Below are 20,810 nucleotides of genomic sequence, written 5' to 3'. Positions count from 1 at the left end.
TTTATTCACAAACATTACATAAATATTGCACCCTCTCTAATAATGTATACATAATCTCATAATTAATTAGTATAATTCAGAGTTATATGTACCTTGAAAGAAAACATACAACCTACTCTGGATAGTTTAAATTTTTTTCCTATTTTGTTAATGATTTCTTCATACTAAGAAGTATTTTCAGAATAAGAAATCTGCACATTTATTTTTCTACTTTATCACTTGTGCACATTTAAACAGATCTTACTGAAACATTCATACCAAAGGAATGTTTCTGGTCTTCAAACATGCACTGAAATATGAAGATGATCCATAATGCTGAATAGTAAAAGAATTTGGCTCATCTCCTAGTTTTGAATATACAAAGTTTATTTCATTTTAAGAGGAAAACATCAGATAATCAAATATTTAGCCTTTAATACAGTTAGTGGGCATCATATATACAGACACAGCTCAATTTCTTAAATTTTATCAATACCAAAAAGTCTAAGTACCAAAATATCAATCCAAACTGATTTTTAGCATTTGGTTCCATAGATAGGAATGAGAAGGAATGCTCTTGTCCTACACTATTAACTTCACTGCAGAAAAACTAAAGGTGCTATAATGGTAATTAAAAACTCTAGTCTCTAAAAGCTAGTTTAATCTTAATGGCATCATTATTGGCTTCTAGAATAATTTTGCTATAATTAAAATTTCTCTACTTACCAGCCCTTGTTCAAACAGCTCTTTTTCTTCTATTGTCCACTTTACTGAGTAACTGGCTGGTTTTGTAGAAGAATGTACCCTAAAGGGAAAAAGAGGAATTACAAAAAAAAATTCTGAAATGAACAGTACATATTTATGCAGCTAAAGGTTATAGACAGTCATGGGCTAAAAACAATATTTAATTTAATCTATTTAAAAAAAAAAAAAAAAAGGAAGGCTGCAGGCTGTACCTGGCGGGAAAGACGACCCTGATACTTGGGTGTGAATGAGGATAACACTAAAAGGCATCACCATGATAACAAACAGGTCTCCTTAGATTGAATACAAAGAGCAGGCATTAATGCATTCCCCAAACCTAGAAGGTATGTAAGAAATTGAAATGGTTCCAGAGATAGCTCTGCATATCAAGCCAGAAAACAAGTCAAAAAACTATGGCATTAGACATTTATTTCTTTTAAATTCTGTATATCAAGAAATTAAAGCATACTAACAAAGCTCTCCAATTTAATCAAGCCATCCGTCTTTCCAATAATTTCACTTTGCTGTTCATTTGGCAAAATACAAAAAAGTCAAAGGCTGCTCGATGCTCAAGCTTAAGTCATAAATGCTAAATAATGTCTTTTCCAATTAAAAAGAATGAATATTTTTAAAAACTAATTTTTCTGTAGATTTTTTTTGAAGGGAGAGGGGAAGGTCTCGCTATATAGCCCTAGCTGGCCTTGAACTTGTAACAATCCTCCTGATTCTGCCTTCCAAGTGCTGGGATTACAAGTATGTGCCACCGTGCCTAGCCTAGCTTAAGTTTTCTAGATAATTTCTGAAAGTCACAGATCCAAATGAATTGTTAATAACTAAATGAAAATTATTTGACAGAACAGAAGTCAAGTCCATTCATAATATATTACATAGCAGTTTCTGAAGATCTCCCAGGGAAACAACTAGGAAACCACCTTCCTGTAAACTGCCAACATAAAGACACTAAAAGAAAACTCTAGCAAGTAAATGACAGCATGAAATTATGTATTACAGTATCTGCGCCAAAAATACCTTTGTTTTTGTATTGCCTTTCCTTTGAATCAAGAGGGCTTTTCCACTAACCAAATCTAATTTTTAGGAATTTTTCCCATAATTTTCAACTGATCAAAAAAGTTTTAAAAATATATAAAACAAGTACATACATGCTTTTTGCTGTTTTCTGTAGACTGCACCACATGAAAAGAGAAAATAAGGAAGCTTGTGAAGAAGTTTTTAAGAAGACAATTCAAGACTTTTAATAGTACTATAAACTGATTTTACCTGTTCATACATTTTTTATCATCTTCCTTTTGAGTAACCCAGAATTTTCCTGGAAATGATTTGTTAGATAAATAATATCTGTGTAATTATTAAGGGAACTTACTATTAAAGCTGTATATATGTTACATAAAATAGGCATGCAGAATCTCTTAAAGCCTTTTCCAGGTCTATAAAAGTTACAGCAAAAATGTTTATGCCTGACATGGTGACAAAAATTACACATTAAAACTACACAACACAATGCCCACACAGAATGTGTGCCACCGTAATGCGACTTTCCCTTCTCTTCCCTATCAGAAGTGGCTAAGAAGAAATATCATTATTTAAATCCTTTTCTAAAATATGAATAGTAAAATAGACAAATTTATTGTGTAAGGTAATTTGGGAGCTCTTGTTTCCATATTTTAAAAGCCACAGAAGAGTTTAGGATTCTTCTACACACAACTAATACAAAGAACACACCAAATTTACTGAGAAACTCCTGAGTTCCTGAAACAAGCTTGCTACAAAACAGTTCCCTTCATCTCCAGTATCCTTCACTTAACACATATCAACTACATATGCTATATGCTGGAGACAAGCATATACAAAAGGTTATCTCTGTCCTCTAAATGCTTATATATAATCCTTTTTCTATTTGTTTCTATATCTAAAAGTGAACAAGTGACTATTTAAGTGTTCATTAGCCTAGAATTGCACTGCTCACTAGAGTGGCCACAAGTCACATGTGTGGATCAAGCATCTGGAACATTAATAGTATGAACTGAGATGTATTATTAAGATAAATCATGTGTGGCTTCCAAAGACTTAGTATGAAACAATGAATGTAAAATATTAATGTCTTTATATGGGGCTAGGCAGATGGTTCAATCTGTAAAGTGTCTGCTGTCCAATCCTAAGGATCTGAGTTAGGATCAGAAGATCTATTTAAAGAGTCAAGTGTGGTGGTATGCGCATCTATAATCCCAGTGCTGTTGAGACACAGATGGATCCTTAAGAGTTTCTGGATGCCTACCCAGGCTACCCACAACAGTGAGCTCCAGAACGTAATAAACCCTGCCTCAAAAAATAAGGTAGAGGGGCTGAAGAGACGGCTCAGTGGTTAAGAGCACTGGCTGCTCTTCTAGAAGACCTGAGTTCAGTTCCTGGCACCCATGCAGCAGCTAACAACTGTCAGTAACTCCAGTTTCAGGGGATTCGACATCTTCTTCTGACTTCCACAGGCACTGCACAACACGGGTGCACTTATATATATGCAAGCAAAACCCTCATACACATAAAATAAAAATAATGAATAAAACATTAAAAAAAAAAGGTAGAAGACACCCAAAGTTGACTTCTGGCCTCCACACACTCATACATGTGCAAACATGCACCTGCACACACACAAACAAAAAGAAATGTTTTTACAAGTCAATGTTTTAAATAAGATATGCTGTAAAAAAAAGTCAGATGTTTTATTATAAAATTCATTTTTTTTTCAAATGAGGCTACTAGGAAATTAAAATTACATGTGCCTCATTGAAAAGCAATAATCAGGAAGTAACTATAATTTGGGGGAGGCAGTTATAGAATAAGGGATTAATTAATGGTAATTAAAAGTATAGAACCATTCTCTAACAAAAACAGATAGGAATACAAAGAAGAGAAATTCTGGGTTACATAGACATCCATGAAATGCAGATGGAAATTAAAAATAAGCCACTATTTGTTAGTGATATTTATAAACCAGAAATCAGAAATTATTGTTTTATCCTCTCATTTTACATATAAGAAGTCTAAATCTCAAGGAAGTTAAAAAACCAGTATGTAGCACAGATGAAAGAAATCAATCTAAGCAGTCAGCTGCTGAATCACAGATGAGGACTTACAACTTTTGGGGAAAAATACGTCTGTTTTATGTTCTCTGTTTAAAATTCCTTCCATGTAACATCTGTAAACTGTAGAGGAAAAGGTGAAACAATTTCATATTCTAATTCTATCTTGGGCAGATGGAGATCTAAGTTTTAGCATACAGTACTTGAAAATGGAAGCTTGGACTTAAGGTTCTAACTTAAATATTCTATCAGTTCTATGTAATAGTCACATATCACAGAGTTGGCTGACAACAGAAACTTGAAAATGCTGAGTCAAATCTTAGTCTCAGCAATAAAACAGAACAATGTTTCTTTCTGCATATAAATTACATAGAATGACATAATTGCAGCCTGTGCCAAATAAGACCCATCTAGTAATTACAGTGGCCTCTTCTGTAATTTTTCCACGATCACTCTTTAGCTGTGAAGCCTTTTTATCCCCCATAATCAATGAAGGATACTCTTCTTCCAACAACATTTTCTCAATGACAGCTCTGTTCTCTTCACTGATGGTGCTATCCAGAGTCCAAGGCTATTTAAAAAAAGAAGAAAAAGTATGTATAACTCTCTATATACCTCATTACTTTAAAAACTTATTTTGTTGAGTAAAAAAATTACATAATATAAATAACAGCTACTTATTACTAAATGAGCACAGGCACATTTTTATTTTCACATTGAGACAGGTATAAATACTTCACAGATGCATCCACAGCACTGCTGGAACCTTAAGTGAAAGAGAAGAAACCTCACACTCTTACCTCTGATAGGTAATAATGGTCACCATGCAGGAAAGGATTCCTAGACTTCAGGCATTTTGCTAAACATTTAACCTGTTTCCAAAACTCAATTCTGTTTTTCCCCAGCCACAATCTCTCAGTAAATGATTATAATCCTCTAGGTTCTAGACTGTCATGTTCACGACTCACACCAGACTTCCCTATGGATATCTAATCTAACTAGCTTCCCAAATTAAACACACTCAAAACAAAAAAAGATTTCCACCCATTTTTCCAACTTTGCCAAGAACATTACCAGTCACCAGTTACTATCTAAAAATTCATTCTAAATTCTTTCCTTTGCCCTCAAACCCCACGTGCAATCTACCTTCACAATGTAATTTAGCCTCCTTTACCTCTTTTGCTCTCACCCAGGGCAAGCCACCATTTTCAAATCTTGCTTAGACATTTGCAAGTATTTTCTAGCTAGTCTCCTCTGTTTCAGCTCTTGCTTCCTTTCAATCCACTCTTTACCACAGCACCCAAAACATGCTTTATAAAAAGCTATAGGAAATGTTTCAATGTCTTGGTTCACTTACAAAATTTAAACCCCTCAGCATAAACTAGCTGTTCCTTCTGTCCAGCAATTTTTTCCCCTGTAATCCTTCATTATGTATCTATTTTTCCAGCAATTTTTTCCCCTGTAATCCTTCATTATGTATCTATTTTTCCCATTACATTTAAATTTAAATATCATCTCCTCATTTGCTTTCACCTACAACTTTATGTCAAGTATCCCCCAGCCTGGTAACCTCAGTCAGCACTTGGCCTATTCCCTTCATAATCTACAAATGGGTCTGTCTGCTTATGTATTGCCTGACCCCAGTTTTGCCTATAAATTCTATGAGACCAGAGTCACATCTATTGTAATTACAGCTGAAGTCTTCTAACTTTTTTTTATTGTTTGGTGCACTGTGTACTCAATAAGTAACTGTTAATTGAAGAAATGAACTCGGTGATCATACCTATTTTTCACTTGTAGAAATCAACACAAATTTGAAAAATGGTATAGATTTGTACCTAAATCAAACTGGATCCAACTTTAACAGATAATTTTTCATAGCTAAAAAAGGTTTATTCAGGGCGGGAGAGATGGCTCAGTGGTTAAGAGCACAGGTTGTTCTTGCAGAAGGACCAGGTTTGAATCCTAGCACCCACATGATGGTTAACAACTGTCTATAATACAATTTCAGGGGATCCAACACCCTCTTCTGTCCTCTGTGGGTATTTCACGACATGGGTGCATTAACACACATGCAAGCATTTAACACTCATACACATAAAAAAAAAAAATCAATCAATCAAAAAAAGGTTAATTCTATTAAATTTTTATTTATTTTATGCATGTTTTGCAAGCATGTAAGTATACCACATGTGTGCAATGCCTGCAGAGGCCAAGAACAGGGTGTTGGATCCCCTGGACCTGGAGTTATGAGTGGCTGTTAGCCACCATGTGGGTGCTGGGAATTGAACCTGGATCCTATGCAAGAGCAGTCAGTGCTCTTAATTGCTGAGCCATCTCTCCAGTCCCTTAAAGGATGGAAATGTTTCTATACAATACCTCAGTGATTTTTGAGTTAGGTCTCAATCAAAAAAGGAAAGAGAGACTGGACAATGAGTAGCAATGCAAGTCACCTGACAGCTTCTTAAAATACTTACAATAAAGCCATTCTCATTTCTCCACGATGAATCAAGATAGTGATCTGGAACAACTGAAGTTGTATTTTCATCATTTCTATAACAAGAAGATTAATGTTAGAGTGATACTATATCAGTTAATGACTATAACTCACATAGTACAGAGACTGGCCAAGTGTTGATGCTAAGCAGATAACCTTAAGTTTCCTAGATTTAACATGGCAGCAATACCTGATCTGCCTCCTTGGCCTATGAGGGAAAATACAGTGCAACTCCAGAACTACAACAGGCTTTGAGGTAATGAACCAACACCTTAGTTTCAGCTGATGCATGCACATACACACAAACACTACAATTAAATCTTTTAGCAATATCTAAGCCACAAAACCCACCATCCAAAGCACCTTCAAGAAAACAAAAAAGCCAGAACTAGATGAAAAACTAAAACAGAAAGCACTAAAAGGTTAGTACCAACTTGCATAATTTTAAAAATTAATTTGGGTCATTTGGAGGATTTCTGGACCCATGGAGGATCAATGTTTGTTTATTCTCTTCTTTAATTGAAATAAGAAGCTTCATTTGCATGAAGACTACCTGGCCGGGTTTTGCTGCCCCCCCACCAGCCCTACAAGCTACGATGCAATTAAATTTAGTATTTTCCTTTTGTATGCTTGAAGTTACAGTGTTTCCTATAGAAATTATTGACTTCCTCTTGACTTAATCTAGTGATAAGAATCCTATTCTATGAACTGAAAGCAATTTCTCTCAGTTGATACTAAACAGGTTTAAACTCAAGTGTCAACTGTGATTTGGAAGAGGTTAGATAAAGGACTCTGAGACATGGTAGCAGAAGGAAAGCATTTGTAAGGTCTGCTGAGAGTGCAGAAGAGGTGCTACTATCATTTTAAGTTCAGCAGAAATTTTCTCACACAGTATACCACAATAAGGAGTTACAACATTTACTGTGGTCTACACATCTGGACATCTACCCGAATCTCCTTAGGTGCCTGCACTAGTTAACACCGTTAAGCTGAAAACCCTTCCTCTTTGAACTGCTAGTCTTCTAGTGTCCTCTATCTTAGCCACCAAGCAATCATCCGCCTGGTAGCCCAAGCCAGAATTCTGAGTCTTTTTTCTTCACAACTCAAAATCATGCCAATTCTGTTACCTTCTTTTTTTTTTTTTTTTTTTTTTTTTTTTTTTTCCTTTTTTTTTTTTTTTTTTTTTTTTTTAATTTTGCTTTCAATATTTCCACTCTCTGCTCTGAAGGTCCATGGTTAATTTTACTGGTCTGTGTAGGAAAGGATGCTGGCAAGCCAGTCATCTCCAACTTTGCCCACTTACTTCTATCTAACACAGTCTATTATCTCTTTTACCCAACAAAAGTAAGAATTCTCTGAGTAGGGACTTTATTTTCATAAGTACTTTGCACCTTGGAGATGGCATACAGAAGGTAGTCGGCAACTGAGGGAGTGAGTAAATATAGGTGGGAATGGACCACAGAAGTCTCTAGTAGTTAGGGAATAAAGACTATCACATAACCATCCAGACAGTACATTCCTGTAATTGTAATCTCAGAATTTGGGAGGTGGAGGAAAGAGGATCAGGAGTCCAATATATGGTGAGTTCCAGACTAGTGTAGGTTACATGAGACTCCTTATTAAAACAATATAAAATGAAGTAACAAAGATTTTAATCACAAAACCAATTGGAAACTAGAGGCAACAATTTTGGATGTAACAAAAACTAACTTTAGGAAAAAAGGGAGGCCTAGGAGAACAGTGGTGAAGAGGAAATAATCACCACAGAAAAAGCAGTGTGACCAGATACAGAGTATCAACAGGCTTTGAGTAACTGACATGATAGGGGAGTAGGAAAAAAGTCAAAGGAAAAGGCATGAAGTTCAAGCCTCAGTCTTGAGTGAATGGGTGGATATTGGTATCATTTACTGAACTAAGAACACCCAAGTGCCAGGTTTTGGAGGGTAAGTTTGTAAGGGGATGCTGAGGTACTTGTAAGACATCCAAGTACTGACGGATTCAGATTAGAGTGCTGATCGAAGAAAGATTTGAGAGAGTGACACATGAAAGAGATACTAGCAAGTATTTGATTGACTTTAAGAAACTGCATCTTTATATGACAAAATGGCAGGATACCAACAAATGGATCAGCCTAACAGAAAATAAAGTCTTGAGAGATGCTGTCACCAGTTATGGTCAGTGAGCAGAAGTCCTATGTCATTAGGATTTTAAAACACACAGAGAGGGGCTGGAGAGATGGCTCAGTGGTTAAGAGCACTGGCTGCTCTCACAAAGGACCTGGGTTTGGTTCCCAGCACTTACATGATGACTAACAACTGTCTGTAATTCTAGTTCCAGGGGATCTAATGCCCTCTTCTGGTCTCAATGGACATTACATGAACAAGTGCATATCCGTACATGTAGGCAAAACATACACATAAAATAAATAAATTTGGGGACTGGAGAGATGGCTCAGTTGGTTAAAAGCACTGGCTGCTCTTGCAGAGGACCCAGGTTGCAATCCCAGTACCCACATGGCCGCTAACAGCCATCCGTAACTCCAGTTCTAGGGGATCTAATGCCCTCTTCTGGCCTCCATTGCACACACATGGTACATTTACATTCATGCAGGCAATACATTCATACACATAAAATAAAATAAATAAAATATTAAAAAATAACACACAGAAAGGGAAGATGAGAAGGAATGATCAAAGTTGGAGGAAAGCCAAAATGCTAGCGTTTGATTTTAGTACCTAGCATTTGTTTGTTTGTTTGTTTATTTATTTATTTATTTATTTTGGTTTTTTTCAGACAGGGTCTCCATGTAGCCCCAGGCCTGGAACTCACTTTGTAGACCATGCTGGCCTTGAATTCACAGAGCTCCACCTGCCTCTGCTTCCGAAATGCTGGAATTAAAGGTGTGCACTACCACACCCAGCACTACCTAGCATTTTTTAAGTACTTAAAAGCAGTGTTTGAAATTAATCCTCAAAAGTTCCTCAAATTCTACTCTCCCAGGTTAACAGTATATCTTAGGGGAAACCAATCACACTAAATTCCAAATGATCAACATCAGGGGTACCATTCTCCAAAACATAAAGTCAATAATGCTCCTTGGAGTTATATAAAGCAGTGACTGACATCAGGAACCAAAAACATTCCTAATCCTGCTTTTATGAGATTAACATCACAAATCTCACCAGCAAAGTCTCAAGAAAACAGTAAGAGAAAAAAGGGAAAAAAAGCCAAAAACATCTGAAAAACTAAGAAAAACCCAAGAAAGAGGCATATAACCAATGCCCTTGGGCACTGTTTGGTGGACCCATTCTTCTAAGCACTGCATACACCTATTGCCCATTTAGCTCACTGATTTTGTGTAAAGTAATGAATTTATAAGTACTTGTGCAAGATTTAAAAATTACACCATTGGGCTGGAGCGATGGCTCAGCAGTTAAGCGCACTGACTGCTCTTGCAGAGGGCCCTGGTTTGATTCCCAGCACCTGCACGGCAGCTACTAACCATCCTTAACTCCAGTTCCAGGGGAATCTGATGCCCTCTTCTGACCTCTGCAGCAGGTGCACTCACATACATGCAGGCAATACACTCATACACATAAAATAAAAACAATAAATAAAATATACTAAAAAAATAAAATAAAAATCACACCAACGTTAAGAACCAGTTATCACAGGCTATGTATCTGCATAGCTTCTGAACTGTGCTGCCTAAAGACTTGAGAGAATAACTATGTGAATTTAATTACTGTTCACATTTTCATAACGTTTTAGAGTTCACCCTCCACTTTTAAACTCCTTACTTTGGTGCCTCATAGGGCAGTTAATACTCTTCAATACTTGAGGTCTGGATGCATTATATGAAATGGCCACTATACAGGCCAAAACTGAATTAACCATTAGTAATTCCACATAGCTCAACAGAATTCTAATAACGTTGTTGACAAATTACAAGTAACAATCGGCTGCATTTAGAGCTTCAGTCTTCTGGCTCCTACCCAATCTAAGCATCTCCCGTTACTTAAAAAGGAGGCACGTTTCTTACTCCTAAAGCAGGTTTTGTTTATAACCACACTGGCCCGTCCTGCAGGAAATGGGTTATTTAACAACAATCCTCACTGGGTTTTCACTACATCATTCCTTAGGACAGTAGAACACATCTGCCGACCACTTAACATTTACCAAGGCACCTTTCATAAATTATTTCTTTCGATGTTGACAATCTTATGAGATACAAACGTAACTCTCAGTTTACATACGAGCGTCGTTGAGGTTCAAAGGTCAGGCTGACAGCAAGGAGCACCCGAACGGTTCAACTCCAATACCTGGATCCCTTAAAACCAAACTGCCTTTCCGGAAGTTTTCACAACTAGTAGGCAAAAAGAAAGAAGCGACTAGGCCTGGGTGGCTTGCAAGCAATGGACCCAGTCTCTGAAGTCAGGTCCTGTCAACAGGGCGCCAGGGCTCGAGCTGCGGACTCGCAGAATCTGAGATACAGGGAACGCAGGAAGGAATCGTGGAGGAAGTGCACTTGGCCCGCTGGCGCCCTCAACCCATCCCGGAAAGTGGCGAAAAGGTCGGCGGACTGAGGCGAGAGTCCACACCGTGCCCGCGGAACCCGCAGACTTCCGGCCAGGAGCAGCGGTGCCTACTGCTTCGTCCCAGGGGCACGCGCCCGCCGTCCGCTCCCGACTAGGCCGACCGCAGTCCTAAAAAGCCCCGCCTCACTCCGCCCGGCCCGCGACACCCGGCTCCGCGCCTCACCCCGACTGTGCCGCCACCGCCACGTCCCCTTCCACATCCACATCCACCTCCTCCGTCTCCATGACGGCACCTGACCCCGGCCTTCCTCGCGAGACCCCGGGAGACGCGAAAAGCCAGGACCAGCCGAGCGCGTGACGCGCCACGGGGAGGCGGGACTTCCGTGAGAAAGGGGCTGCGCGGAACACAGAGGCGGAGCCCAGCTTCCTGTGAAAGTTTTTCCTGCGGCACTACGCGGCTTGATTCTCTGGCGTTCTCCTACGGGTCAAGGCAGGACTCTTTCCAAACGAAGTCCAACCAGACCCTATTTCGTGAATTGTGTCTCTCTTACACAGTTTATGTGGTGTATTTCAAAATTCAGGAAATGGAACAGAACACGACTGTATTATGTCAGTAAAATCTTTACAATGTAAAAAATCGCTTTCCTGACTCCTTAGAATGACCCAGGGTCAAAGTGCCGGTTTCTGGAATTATACGTCACAGATAGGGAAACAGGCTCAGAGAACCTAGAGCAGGGAACACAGGCTTCTTCAGCTCTGTCCTGAGAGCTGTAAGAAAATAGGAAGGGAGAAAAGAGACGAACCAGAGCTCAACGGTGCAAGCAGGTTTACGAGGCAAAGATGCAACCTGAGAGGGACCCTCCTCTTTTACAGACTCGGAGTTTATATACTCCCTTCAGGGAGGGGCTTGTGGTAGCGTCGTGTCCCTATGGGAGAACGCAGATGCAGGGTAGTGATCATGCCAGGAGCATTGCGGACCTACTATTTATTTCCCTATCACTTGCCATGTACAAATCGCTGTTGTTAGGATCTGTTGAGTATAAATACCGTTTCTGCCAAAGAACACACAGTTTTCCAAGAAGCTTCATGCGTTTTCCTGCAGTAGCCCGTTTCTTAGGTATAATTCTTGAACACTGCCTCCCTTATTGGACTGTGACTTCTTTAAGGACAATGTCTGGTTGTCCTTACACGATCAACATTCAGCATGGTGAATCACACATAGTAGGATCTCAATAAATGTTGAACAGGTAAACGAATGGATACAATGAGCATACATCTTACCTTTTCCTCTGTTTATGACTGTGGTGGCAGAAGATGGAAAGAAAGATTTGCAAAGAAAGCCCAGCAGTCAGGAGCTTAACAGTGTGAAGGTAACATTCTCAGTGATGGAAGCAGAGCCTTGAAGACCATAGACAAGACAACTCCATGGGGATTAGCAGTTTATTTGGGGGCAGACTGATGGGCTGCCTCTCCAGGAGCGGAGAAACAGCAGCAAGCAGGGGAAGTCAGTTAGGTGGTTGGGTAACTTTCCATGACGGTAGGCTGGGCAGTTTAGCTCAGGATTGAGTGATCTCCCAATAAGCAGAGGAACTTGGGGGCTAAGTGTGAACCCACCATTTTAGAATATTGGAAGCTGCACTGCTATTTTAGGAGCCTGTCAGGAACCTAACACTCAGATCACACTGGGGGCATGTTTTTGGTTTTGTTTCTTTGTTTTTGATCAAAAGGCCTATACACTGGCCAATGGTCATGCCATACCTGTTAAAGAGTAGGTATTTAAAGATGTCTGTAGAATTAAATTTGCAGCAGGAATTTGTTACAGATGGGCTAAAAGAGTAATACAAAAATTCAGAATGGATATGTTGATCTTTACACTGATCTTTACACAGCAGGCAGCACTGTCTGGATATGTAAAGAAGAGTGCTTCCTAGAGAGTAACTTAGAATCCACGTGAACATTATCTGCAGCAGGGAGGCAGTCAGGGCTTTCTGGTCTAGGACAAAGCATCAGTGGACATTGAAATACATGTGGAGAAAGGAAAGACCTATAGAAAATTCAGATATGCCTCAGTCATCTCAAGGTCTTCCTTAATAGAAGCATTAATTGTAAGCCTCCCTGTACATGCTGCACACTGTATTCTGGGAAAATGGACTTTGTGGAAATCGGTTCCCAAGGATTGTTACCTAACCACCTACCAGGTGCTGTTGTAACCACATATGCAGTTGAACTCCACAGACCTGATCTTTTTAAAAGTCCTTGTTCTAAAGGAACTTGCAGAGGCCTGAAAAGGGCGTCAGATCCCCCTGGAACTGGGTGTTACAGGTGCTTGTCAGCCACCAGGTGAGTGCTGGGAAGTGAACCCCAGGTCCTCTGCAATGACTGTATGTGCTCTTAATCACTGATTAAGATTAATCATCTCTCCAGCCCCTTTATCTTCTTGTTTGTTTGTTTGTTTGTTTGAGGTTAGGGTTTCTCCGTGTAGCTGGCTTGAACTTGCTACGTATGCCAAAATCCCAGAGATCCACCAGCCTCTGCTTCCCAAGTGCTGGGATTATAGGTGTGTACCACCAAACTTGGCTCTCTACCTTCTTTTTGTGAGACAGGATCTCTCACTGAGCCTGGAGCTCACCAATTCAGTAAAACTAACTGTCCAGTGAGCTCTAGGGAGCCTCCTGTTTCTGCCTCTCCGGCATGAGGACTACAGGCACACAGCACCACACTCAGTTTCTTATGTGGGTTCTGTGGATAGGAACTCAGGTCCTCATGCTTGAGCAGCAGGCATTTTATTGCTTGAGCCATTTCCCTAGTCCCTGTGGAAACTTTTCTTGTATTTAAATCTCCTAAAGAGTATTAGCTATTTAAAAAAATAGACCAGACATGGTGGTTCATTCCTGTAATCCCAGGATTCTGAGGGTAGAGACAGGAGGATCAAGACAAACCTGGGCTATGTAGCAAAGACCCTGTCTCAAGTAATAACAGTAATAGTAATGAAGATGATGAATAATAAACTATGAGATTCATAACCCACATAAGTTTAAATATGTGACAATAATGTAAAGTCAAGGAAGAAAGAAATGCAGCTATAATATGTAAAGGGTTTGTTTTGCTTTGAATTTTTTTGAGTGTGGACTTAATTTTTTAATGAGTTTTTGTGCATCTCATACAATAGTTTTTAATTAAATTTAGACTTCCCTCCCTCATCAGTGCTCCCCAAAGCCCCCCACCAGATTGCATGCATTCTGTCATATATGTTAAGTACTATCTTGTCAAACATTTGTACCCAGATGTCCCTCAGTGCAAGTTCATTCACTGGAGTCTAGTCAGCCTCTCTAGAGTCACTCCCTTAAAGATCAACTTTCCCTCACCCAGCAGTAATCAGTTGCCAATAGTTCCTCTGCTAAGGTTGAGTCCGTTGTTCATTACCCCAGTTCTATGCCAGGTTTTTGTCTTATTGAGTCAGCATGGGTCTTGTGTATGCTGTCACCATAGTTGCAAGGTTTTAGATAATATTTTGTTATTTGAGAATTTCTTATCTGCATAAAATGTATTTACTTATTTTTATGTATAGGAATTTTACCTGCATATATGTAAGTGCACCCATGTCTTGCAATACCCACAGAGGTGGAGGCCCATAAAAAGGTGTTACAGAACTGGAACTGGAAGTTCAGATGGTTGTGAGATGTGGGTGCTGGGAACAGAACCCAAGTCCTGTTCCAATGCTCTTAGCTACTGAGCCACCTCTCCAGCCCCAGCATACAATTTCTTTTGATCATATTCACCCCTATTCTTTCCCCCCAACTCTTCCCAGATTCACCCTCTACCCCTCCACTTCTCCCAACATCCTGACCACTTTTTTTTCTTCATAATTCATAGCCCACTTTTTGCTGCCCATATTCTTGTGGGCATGGGGCCATCTACTAGAGTTTGGTTAACCTACCGGGGGCCACATTGTTAAAGAAAACTGATTCTCTCTCTCTCAGAAGTCCATCAACCATTAATAGCTCCTCGATTAGGGGTGGGGGCATATAAGCTTCTCCACCCTCCATGCTAGAATGTTGACTGACTTAATCTTGTGCAGCTCCTGAGCAGGCAGCTACAGTTGCTGTGAGTTTATAAGTGTAGCAGTCCAGTCATTCCAGAGGACAGTTTTGGTCTAGTCTTCCCTCTTTTGGTCCCCTCTTCCATGATAGTTCCTGAGCCTTGAGGAGGTGATATAGGAATCCACAGACTCATTCTCTGCACTTTGACCAATTGTAAGTTTCCATGTAAGCCACTGTCTACTGCACAAAGAAACTCCTCTGATGAGGTCTGAGAGCTGCACTAATCTGTGGGTGTAGAGAGACATGTATTTAGAGGGCAGTTTGATACTATGTCCATTTAGCAAAATAATAGTAGTAGGTCCACACCTAAAATGTTTTTATCCTGCCTAAGATGTAGCATGTCACGTAAATATGCTGTTTCTGTGATATGCTAAAAATGTGCAGTGTCAACCCTACCACCATTGCTAAAATAACAAAGTTTGAATGTTAAAACATTTAAAATATATTATTTTTTAGCAATAATAAGGGGGTTGTTAGCTTGCTAAAGAACATGAATTTAGCAGGTAGTGGATAAATAATTTAAACCAAAGCCAACTTTGAAGATGTTATTTTCCCCACATCACACAGTCTTTCGTGTGTGTGTGTGTGTTTGTGTGTGTGTATGTCTTTGCATATATTCTTCTGAATTAAAAGAGGAAAACATTTCATATCATCTGGGCAGAGATATCCAACTGAATTTAAGGAAATGCTCTGAATGACTTCACACATATGTAAATTCATGGTAAGAAAAGCTGTTAGTACTGTTCCAGTTCATCTCTATGGAGAAAGAAATTGGAGTGTTGAAGATTTCCGGTTCTAGTATAGAGAAAGATTCTGCTATTTTCCAGCTACTAGCCAGACCACCTGTACTCCACGAGAGGATAGACTTTATTGTACAACTTTATCCCTATGCGCCATAGCTTTGCTGGAAACAAGCTTGACTATCCTTGTTCTAATTCTATACTCAGAAATCAGCTACCCCCCTGATAACCTGATTTACACACAGATCGTACTTACATGAGCTTTACAGACACATAACAGTAACAATTCACAATGCAAGGAACACTTTGGCAGGCTGGCGGCCACAGCAGTCTCACAAGCCTTTCAGGAGTGAGTGACTTGGGGTCTGGCCACTCTGCACACTGAGAGGACAAGCCATTCTGGAGGCTTTTCAAGGGTGTTTCAAGAAGCCTTGCCACTGTTGTATCTTGTCTCATCACATTTTACCAATCTTCTATGAAGAACAGAGGGCAAAAGCACCAACTCAAGTGAATTGTTTTTATAATCTCATGTTAAGAAAAGTCTTCAGATCATCCTATATTTACCTTTTTCTCCTCAAGGTGAACTTTTGTTTTTACTCTCAATACTCTTAAATTTTTATTATATATTTCTAATTTTACTTACTATTTTTATGTTATGTATATGAGTGTATTGCCTGCACGTATGTAAGTGCACCTGTGTCCTGCATTACCCATGGAGGTCTGAAGAAGGCATTGTATCCCCTGAAACTGGAGTTATAGACAGTTGTTAGCTGCCATGTGGGTGCTGGGAACCAAACCCAGGTCCTCTGCAAGAGCAGCCAGTGCTCTTAACCTCTGAGCCATCTCTCCAGCCCAAATTTTAATTACATTTTTTAAAACAAGTAACACTTATATAGGAAAAACCAGTTTCATTCATTATGAACCTCTGCCTTCCTGCAAAATGAAAGTGTGCCAGAGTAATTTTAGGCTGAAGAGGGAGGACAGCATGGACAGAAGAGAGGCTAATATGACCACCTGTCCTAGTCCAGATATCACAAGAAGTAAAATCATTTTAGAGCCTCCCAAGATTGCTGTCAGGTAAATATTATCACCCTTCATTTTAGGGGTGAGGACACAGAAATCCTCAGAGTTAGAGTTCTGGCTAATGAGTGCCAGTGCTGGCACTCCAAGCCAGGCCTTTCTGATTCTATTGTATGTTCATATTCCAGTACACTGCGAGTTGGTACTTTGTGATTTGGTTTAAAAATAAATTATTTTCTGGTTTGAGGTATTTACATCTAGAAATGAAGAATATATTTTGAGAATTAGAATCATGCCATGAGTCTGAAAATCATTTTTATGTAAGCCTCAATGACCTCTGCTTCCGTCGTTGATTCTAAAAGTTAGCAGGAGGTGTCAACCTATAAACCCCCATGGATGTTGCCAGAGGAACATTCAGTCAATAAAGTGCCCGTCTCAGTTTTCAACTACAGTGCTTTTGAATTCACCAGAGAGACAACTTATTTATATCTTGTTTTCCCTTCCTGCTAGTGAAAAAAAGATCACTGCATTTTTATTGAAAAAGCATAGTTGAAATATTAATCCATAAAATCTGGCATGTTAGCATTTATGCTAATCAGTTCAGATTTGTAAAGTGCTTTAAAAGCAGGAAGTGTCATGCAACTGCTCTTAATCTTATTAGTACTGACCTGTCAGCTAAATGATTGCCAGGATTTCAGGAAAGTTCCCATCTTAAAAACACAATAGCTAGTGAGTAAGGAGGAAAACCACTTTACCCCTCCATGTAGAGGTGAGATAATAGATGAATGCAGACATAGACTTATGGGCTGCCCTTGGCAGGCAGTGGATATGGCTTGAGTTGTTCCAGGAAACCAAGCTGCATTTTATTTTATTTTCCCTCTCCAATTCTCTGAAATCACATAAGTTAGCTACTGAAAAAGCTGTTCTCAATATGTTGCAAAGAACGTTTGCCAATGCATTTCTTACATTTTAATTACAGTAATGATACATCCATCTGACATCGTTTGGAAGAGAATAAAAGGAAGCCAGCATTAATGAGCTCCTACTGTGTGCCAAGCATTTTATGTACATTATTTCTTTATAACCACACAACAGTTCTCCGAGGTAGAAATTGTTATTTCTCTTCACAGATATGTTAAAGGAGGCTCAGAAGAGTTAAGCAATTTACCCAAAGAAATGTAATTTATCCTCTTTCCATTACATCATGGAGTCTTAAGTTGAATACCAGCAGCATCGTTCAGAATTAAACCTTTTCTTCTCAACAACCTCCCAGTGGCAGGAATAGCTCCAGGTGGATGGACATAGACATGGGTCACATACCAACCTTGAAACCAAGAAGACTCAGTTCTATCAAGGGTACATGGAATAAGGAAGAATTATGGTCCTTTAATCAAAATAAGGGTGTATTTTTAGAGAAAAGGAAAAGGATGCTGGACAGAAAAACAATAGATGTCCACTGTGATGTTTTATACTATAATTCCTTCCATTCCTCTCTCAATCACTACAGACCCATGTTAGTGTTACATCTGGAAAGTTACTCAACCTCTGTAGATTTCTGTTTCTTCATTTAAAATGATTAAATGGCCAATAAAATTAGTCTCTCCTAGGGGTAAAATTCTTGGATAATTTATTCATCTGGACATTTTTTGAGCACTGATATGGGCAAAACAGGAGAAAGTAGTGTTGTCATTTACATAAATTTGTATATAGTTGCTAGTTGGTTAAGTATGGACCACAATAAAAATATTCCTCTGCCTGGAACCCATACCCTTTCTGACACCTCCAGCCTATGCATGCTCTCTGCTGGGGGCTCGAGTTTCCTCACTGCCTTTAAAATGGCAGTAAGTTGTGACTCATCTCTGCCCTATTGTTGCTGTTCTGGAATTGTGGCTCAGGGTTGCTACTACATTTTTAGATTTTTCTTTAAAAGGGAGTCAGAAATCAAGATTAATTTGAGGAAAACTAATTAATAAAAACTATTGAGTCAAATAAACACTTAGGTAGACTAATCTGATGTACAGTTTGTAACTGTTGGTCCATCTTCTCTAATTCCATGTATAAGATCTTACTGTTTTTATTGATTGGCTCTGTCTGTGCCACTGTTACAAGCACCACAAAGTTGAGAGCAGCCCTGTTTTCTTTGAATCTATAGTACCTAGCACAATACCTGGCACATAGTAGGCACACTGTAAATTTTATTGAAATAATCAAAAGAGAAGAATAAAGCCATCATTTCTAAAACTTGAAAATAAAAATCTGTTTTAGAAATATATGTTTTTAATTTTGTGTGTATAAATGTTTTGCCTGCAGAGGTGAGAAGAGGTTGTCAGATCCCCTGGAATTGGAGTTACAGATGGTTATGCACTGCCATGTGGGTGCTGGGAACTGAATCCAAGTCCTCTGCAAGAGCAGCAAGAACTCTTAACTGGTGAGTCATATTTCCAGCTTCATAATAATGTATTTTTAAAAAGTTTTTATAACATTTATTTGTGTGTGTGTGTGTTTGTGTGTGTGTGTTGCATGCACTTGTAGGGAGGTCAGAGGACAACTCTTCAGAGTCTGTTCTCTCCTTCCACCATGTGGGTTCCAGGGATTGAAATGAGGTCATCAGACTTGATAGCAATTGTCTTTACCTGCTGAATCATCTTGTCAGCCCCATAAAAATTTATTTTATAAACAACAATGAATGTGTACTTCACATGAGGAAAGATACAAATAGATAGATTTTTAAAAGCAATTGATACCTTAGGATGGTCACTATAAAAATAGGAAATAACAAGTGTTGGGCACACTAATATTCATAGCAGCATCATTCTTTTTTTAAATTTAATTTTATTTATTATTTTTATTTTATGTCTATGAGTGTATTGCTTGCATGTGTGAAAGTGCACCTATGTTGTGCAATGCCTGTGGAGGTCAGAAGAAGGCATCAGATCCCCCGGAACCAGAGCTACAGATGGTTAACTACCATGTGGGTGCCAGGAATTGAACCTGGGCCCTCTGCAATAGCAGTCAGTGCTTTTAACCACCGAGCCATCTCTCCAGCCTCAGTAGCATCATTTTTAATAGCCAAAAGATAGATGCAATCCTCTAGGCCTTCAGTGCCAGATTGGGACTGCTGAGACATCTAGCTTTGTGCACTGAACAACTGTGGGATTCCGGGTCTTCCCAGTGTGAGACAGCCATTGAAACATATACATACATATATATATAAAATGTTCATTCTTCAGTTCTTTTCCTTTAGAGAACCCTGACTAATGCTTCATTTCTATGTGAAAACCCAGCCAGTGTTGTCTCTTTTGGCTCCCTACCCTCCTCCCTGTGCCTGCATCAGAGTACTTATCACTCAACCTTGTGCCCCGTCTGTGCTCACACAAGCCTGGGAACTCCTTCAGGACAAGGTGGTATTTAGACCATCCATTCTTGGTCCTTTGTAGGTGGCCATTAATGTCTGAGAAACGGCTACAGAATGTGTCCTCTGCATTATAAAGTGCATTGTTAACTCAGTGACTTCAGATAATCAATTCAATTCCTTATCCACATTTATTAATTACTCAGTATGTACCAGATACCACCCTGAATGCTTGGATATACCAATAAGAAAGGCAAAGCTTACAACACAGGTAAAACTCACTTCCTAGCAAAATACAGGAAATAAATAATAGACATACTAAATTAATTATGTTTCTATGATATTGAGTAGGAGAACACCAGGAGTTCAGAAGGGTAGGGAACTACAGGTTTTATATGGGAGATACTAGGTAGTCCTAACTGACCAAGCTGATATTGGAACAACAAATTCGAAGTGGAAGGAAGAGCCGATGTGAGGCGCTAGGCTGTGGTGGGCCTGTGGAAGGCCCGCAAGGTAGATGGAGGCAAGCAAGGCAACAGCAATAGGAGGGGAAGAGAGCAGTAGTAAGGCCATGCTTCATGGAGCTTGGTGTCATCGTGGGGACACTAGCTTTTATTTTTAATGAATTGGAGAGCTATGGTAGGGATCTAGTGAGATTAAAGATAGAATGTAGAAATGAGAGTTCACTGAAGTACTGAGGATTGCATACTGAGTGGTTCCTAAATCACATGAATATTTCCTTTTT

The 20,810-nt window shown here is 39.2% G+C and overlaps 1 protein-coding gene across 5 annotated transcripts in view; it reads right to left on the bottom strand.

Annotated features, from left to right (window-relative positions):
* Positions 1 to 11,210, bottom strand: part of Mysm1 (Myb like, SWIRM and MPN domains 1) — a 52,666-nt gene extending 41,456 nt beyond the window's left edge. For 3 of the 5 annotated variants that reach the window (XM_008836855.3, XM_029565259.1, XM_029565261.1), the window contains exons 1-6: positions 11,077 to 11,210; positions 6,296 to 6,371; positions 4,319 to 4,389; positions 2,002 to 2,079; positions 1,884 to 1,907; positions 706 to 784 (exon numbers count right to left, since the gene is read on the bottom strand). In XM_008836855.3, the coding sequence (XP_008835077.1) occupies positions 706 to 784; positions 1,884 to 1,907; positions 2,002 to 2,079; positions 4,319 to 4,389; positions 6,296 to 6,371; positions 11,077 to 11,138 (390 nt within the window). In that variant the 5' untranslated portion in view covers positions 11,139 to 11,210. Of the gene's footprint in view, positions 1 to 705; positions 785 to 1,883; positions 1,908 to 2,001; positions 2,080 to 4,318; positions 4,390 to 6,295; positions 6,372 to 10,571; positions 11,056 to 11,076 lie in introns of those variants that run through there. The other 2 variants (XM_029565262.1, XM_029565260.1) reach the window with 2 other exon arrangements.
* Positions 11,211 to 20,810: the final 9,600 nt, after the last annotated feature.

The sequence above is a fragment of the Nannospalax galili genome, unplaced genomic scaffold (genome assembly GCF_000622305.1).
Source record: "Nannospalax galili isolate Female #2095 unplaced genomic scaffold, S.galili_v1.0 scaffold718, whole genome shotgun sequence".
Classification (NCBI taxonomy): Eukaryota; Metazoa; Chordata; class Mammalia; order Rodentia; family Spalacidae; genus Nannospalax; species Nannospalax galili.
The sequence above is the reverse complement of the archived record's forward strand: the minus strand, read 5'-3'. Positions and strand labels throughout refer to the sequence as shown.